Here is a 5,393-nt window from a genome sequence, read left to right as displayed (position 1 = left end):
TGTAACCTGTTTCTGGCGTTGAACTCCAACTTGTAACGTGTTTCTGGCGCTGGACGCCAGACTACAACATGGAACTGGCGTTGAACGCCAGTTTACGTCGTCTATCCTTGAGCAAAGTATGGACTATTATATATTGCTGGAAAGCCCTGGATGTCTACTTTCCAACGCAATTAAAAGCGCATCAATTGGACTTCTATAGCTCCAGAAATTCTATTCCGAGTGCAGAGAGGTCAGGATCCAACAACATGAGCAGTCCTTTTTCAGCCTGAATCAGATTTTTGCCCAGCTCCCTCAATTTTAGCCAGAAAATACCTGAAATTACAGAAAAATACACAAACTCATAGTAAAGTCCAGAAATATGAATTTTGCCTAGAAACTAATGAAAATAAACTAAAAACTAACAAAAACATACTAAAACTATATGAAATTAACCCCAAAAAGCGTATAAAATATCCGCTCATTAATGAACATGTTAGCGGGGATCGGGAAGAGTTGCCATACTTATCAAATGAAAGTAGTTGCGAGGCCCGCAACTTGTATGACCTGCTCGAAGATGGAGCACAGGAGCTATACCCGGGATATTCAAAGTTCTCTAAGCTGTCTTTCTTGGTACGACTCTATCATATAAAGTCCATGTGTAGAGTGAGCGACAATGCCTTTGAAATGATATTGGAGTTGCTGGCGGATGCCTTTGAGCATGCAAAGATTCCGAGCACTATGCACAATGCCAAGAGGATCATAAGAAAGCTCGATATCACATACAAAATGATAGATGCATGTCCAAATGACTGCATGCTATACCAGGGCAGCGACCAAGAGCTGTCTAAATGCAAGCGATGTGGGACATCGAGATGGAAGCAAAAGACTAATAAGAACTCCAGAGTGAGGATCAACAGGGTTGTTAAGAAGAATGAAAAATCGCAAGCGGCAAAGACTCTTTACTTCTTCCCCCTTATTCCACATTTGCTGCGGTTATACATGTCCAGTAAGACAGCCACTAACATGCTGTGGCATAAGAGAGGTCATAGCTCTAATGGTATTTATCGGCATCCACGGGACGGCGAGGCATGGAAGGCATTTGACAGAACTTATTTCGACTTCTCCGGCGATCCGCGTAGTGTTTGTTTAGCCTTGGCTAGCGATGGCTTTAACCCTTATGGAAGCATGAGCTCGAAGTACCAAATTTGGCCTGTGGTTCTTATTCCGTACAACCTACCCTCTTGGATTTGCATGAAACCCACCTCTTTTATCCTCTCCAGGATTATTCCTGGGCATAAAATGCTTGGAAATGATATAGATGTTTACTTACAGCCCTTGATCGATGAGTTGAAGCAGTTGTGGGTTGGTGTTGAAACGTACGGTGCTTACGAGAAAAAAACTTTCAAGATGTATGCGGCGTTAATGTGGACAGTCAGTGATTTTCTAGGCTTGGGCAACTTGTCTGGGTGGAACACGTATGGTGGGAGAGCTTGTCCTGTATGCAATTTGGATGCTGAGACTAACCAGCTCACACACAGTCAAAAATGGTGTTTCATGGGTCATCGTCATTTTTTGAATCCTAACCACAGATATAGAAAGGACCGGGATAGATTTGATGGAAAGATCGAGGATAGAGGTCCACCTGTCAAACTCTCTGGTAGAGACATTGCGCGACAACTACAGGATGTGCATGTCCACCTTGGCAAGGTGCAATCGGTTACTGGAAAAAGAACACGTGGATATCAAACCGCCGTACAAGACGAGTCTCCTTGGAAGAAGAGGAGTATATTCTTGGAGCTCCCATACTAGGAAAATAGTGGATTGCGTCACAATCTTTATGTGATGCACATAGAGAAGAATGTGTGCGACAACATAGTTTTCACCATACTGAACGAGAAAGGTAAATCTAAAGACCACCTTAAGGCAAGAAAAGACCTCCAATTGATGGGAATCAAGGGTGCTGAATAGTATGTATATAAAAGGAATCAAAACAAGTACAGAAATCATCATTTCTCTCTCTATAGAACCTCTACTGATATAATGGGACTTTAATTTCCATTGCATTGTAAATTATCTGAATTTTCTTATTAGGTAATTATATCATTATACCAGGATTGAACTCGTAAAAAAACTACATTGTATTGTTGTATAAAATAATAACATTAGATGAGAGAGATTGAAAATAAACAGAGAGAAAGTGTTTTACTTTGTTCATATACTATTAATTAATCATTTTAAGTCTTAAGCCTTTAGTTGATTTGGCTGCAGATACATTGTACCTCTAATTCTATTTTTTTGGGTTATAAGTCTTGAAAATATTTGACAACTCATGGGTTGATGTCTTGATGACATATAATAGAGGACTTTGTAGCAATGGTCAACACCATAAATTAGTAATTAATTATTAATAATTAATCACCTAAATTAAAACTTAGACTGAACATACAAGCCTACGGATCCAATTACACGGTGGCTCTATTATTGGAAATTCTGTTGCATGGCTTCTCTAATCTCTAGTCTATATATGCCAAGACCTGCATGTATTGTAACAAACTCAATTCAATAATATTCATTCAGTAAATCGATATCACCTTTGATAAAATTCTCTCTGTCTTTATCATTTTATATCATTGTCCAGTATCCTATTTTATTCTATGCTGGAGGAGGTGAAGGTAAGATTTGTGTTCTTAACACTCGTACACTATCACTGTTGAATATAATGTCTAAGTGTTACTCGAAAGGTCGGTCTTTTGCAATTGATGTATATTGATTGAAATGTAAGATTAGTGCTAAAAGTACTTTCATTTGTTAAAAGTACTTTCAATTAATCTAATATTTATTAATGTAATAAATATCAAGAATTGTGATACCATTATTGTTAGTTAGACAATAACATAACAATACTTATATATGTATTGTTGGACATTGTGCAGACACGCTATGAGAATCCTCTTTCTGTTGAACTTGATATTACGTTTCGAGAGGAATTCATTCTTATAGAGAGAAAGCTTGCACGACTTTGAGACTGTAAGCCAAACTATAAATCTACAGTGTTATGCTTAACCTTTTTTTTGGACAATTGGTAACACATTGGATTTACTTGGTGCTGATGTAAATTTCAGGTTTATCTCAAGAGAATACTCGAAAGACTCCAGAAGAAACAGGGGAGGTGGTTCAAGACTCGACGCAGGAAGAAGACGTTATGAAAGACGATAGTTTTGAGGAGGTTGTTTCTATTGTAAACAATGCTCCAATGCTTACTCTTGACCTCAATAAAACACCAGAAGAGAATGGGGTCTTTTGAGTCATGTTGTTTGGACTTGTTAATTTGATCTTGTTAGATACATCTGAATTTTTATGGACATTTAGTGGATCTGGTTATTGAACAATTGGCATGTAATTGATATACTCGGCTTGAATGATGTATCTTTTTAATTGGTGTGAACTTAATGAAGTAGCAATGAACATGTTCGAGATTGAAATTATGTTGACTTTATATATCCTAGTTAGTCTTTTGTGACTTGAAATGGTTTTGAGACAGGATTCAATTGACATACAAGACTATTCTTTCATTATTTTTTTAATATGAAATAATGGTATAAAAAGAAGTAGAAATATATTTCCCATTAAGTGAATCTGCTATAAGATAGTACAGTTGATTACTTGTTGCTGACTACTAGGCTTATGTCATTTCAGCAAAGTAATGGGCACATATATTTATCAAAATTTTTATAAGCACAAAGTCTTATTACTAGTAAGTTCTTGGGAGAAAAAAAAATCACTATAAAACACCTGATAGAGAGCATAACAATATCATACACTTAAGAGTTAAGTCATAATATTTCTTATCTCTTTCTTTCTCTCACATATTTTAATTTGGTTTTTTCTTTCTTTCTTTTTGGTTCTCATTTGTGTTTTCCTTTTTCTCTTTCTACTTAGAATTTTATGAATGTTTTTTTATAACGACGTCTATATAATTTGTCTTTGTTTTTCAATTTCCAAAATATTGAATTTACAAGTTCTTTCTCATGGAAGGAGTCAGATCGAGCCGCCGCCAAGCGCGCCACTCACGCGCTCACCGATCTTGCTAAAACGGTAAATCCTCCGTTCCTCTTCCTCGATCTCCTAGCGTGTTTCTCCTTTCATTTTGGTTTTTGGTAAATTCGGTCGTGCATGTCTCTTGGTGTAAATCCTTCGGTGGTTGTGTCTTGCAGAGAAAGTGGTGATTGTCGAAGGAGGAGCTATTCCTTCGGCGCGTCTCCTGAGATCACGACACGGTAACTTTTGAGATCTCCATCTGCTTTCTTTTGTGCATTCCTATGGAAGCTTCTTTTTGTTAATTTTGTGATTTCCTCTACATTAATTTAGTTTGATTGATTACTTCTCTGATTTCGGATTTGGCTTGTTACTTTTGCGATTATTTAGTAACTTGGTGGCGATACAATCAGTGTTGATATATCCTTATGGAAGCCTACAAATCAATGCTCCATGAATTGCAAAAACTTCAGGTTCTTTGCTTCGCAATACCCCTGAATTTCCTGTCTCTAATTTAATTTGTGTTTTTTTACTATTTTAGCTATTCTCTTTGAAATAGAAATTACATTCTTCATTTAGATAGTCCTAGTTTGATGCATTTTTCAGTAACAAATAACAAATGTGATGTTTGTAAGAGAGAAAGTACTTTCTGGTATCTATTGGGATTGTGATACTAATTTCTGGTGGCATGTATCAACACTAATTCATCACTAAGTTATAGAGTTCTAATTAATAGGTCGAAGAAGAAATACTTATGCACAAGATGTATGATGTTATGTCAGCTCATGGTCTAACTAAAAAGGTATCTTGATCACTCATCTCATCTCATCTCTTCCATAAGAATCTCATTCTGCTTATCCTCTCCCCTGAAGAATGCAAGGTTAGGTTCCTTTTTCAGATTTTCTTGTTCGCTTCTTCCCTTCCCTTCCCTTGATTTATTCCATTGTCAGGAGCTGGAATTCATACACAAGAGTAGCAGCACGGTTGGTTATAGACCCAATGTCTTCTCAACCACTCTCTCCCATCTCATTGCCATAAACTCTTACCACTTCCTCATTCCCTTCATTCCTATCTGAGGTACTCTCTTTTTTTTTCTTATCATCTTTCCCTCTATTGAAATTTCTAACCTCAATCAAATTTCTTCACAGAAAGGTTGAAAGACAAGTTAGAGGAGTTTTTCAACTGTCAATACGAGCTCTTTGTTATTCACCGCTCTAATCAGGTTACCACTCTATCTTAAGGACCATCAATTGCTTGTTGGTTGTTACTTTTTTTACAATCTTTACCTTATTGTATTTATAAATCATCAAACAGCTGGAGCAGAGGTGCAAGCATTGGGTGTCATAGTGATGATAACAAATCCTACCTCAAACAGCGAC

General features: G+C 36.9%; 1 protein-coding gene and 1 long non-coding RNA gene across 2 annotated transcripts in view; both read left to right on the top strand.

The window, feature by feature from the left end:
* Positions 1-1,788, top strand: part of LOC107611610 — a 16,850-nt gene extending 15,062 nt beyond the window's left edge. The window contains exon 3 of the mRNA XM_016313520.2: positions 477-1,788. Within this exon, the coding sequence (XP_016169006.2) occupies positions 477-1,788 (1,312 nt within the window). The remainder of the gene's footprint in view (positions 1-476) is intronic.
* On the top strand, positions 2,917-3,438 carry LOC107611611. The gene is made up of 2 exons (XR_002351981.1): positions 2,917-3,006; positions 3,102-3,438. It is a non-coding gene; the product is annotated as an uncharacterized LOC107611611 (long non-coding RNA).

Source organism: Arachis ipaensis, chromosome B08 (assembly GCF_000816755.2).
Source record: "Arachis ipaensis cultivar K30076 chromosome B08, Araip1.1, whole genome shotgun sequence".
Lineage (NCBI taxonomy): Eukaryota > Viridiplantae > Streptophyta > Magnoliopsida > Fabales > Fabaceae > Arachis > Arachis ipaensis.
Note: the sequence above shows the minus strand (reverse complement) of the source record. Positions and strands in the feature narration are given on the sequence as shown.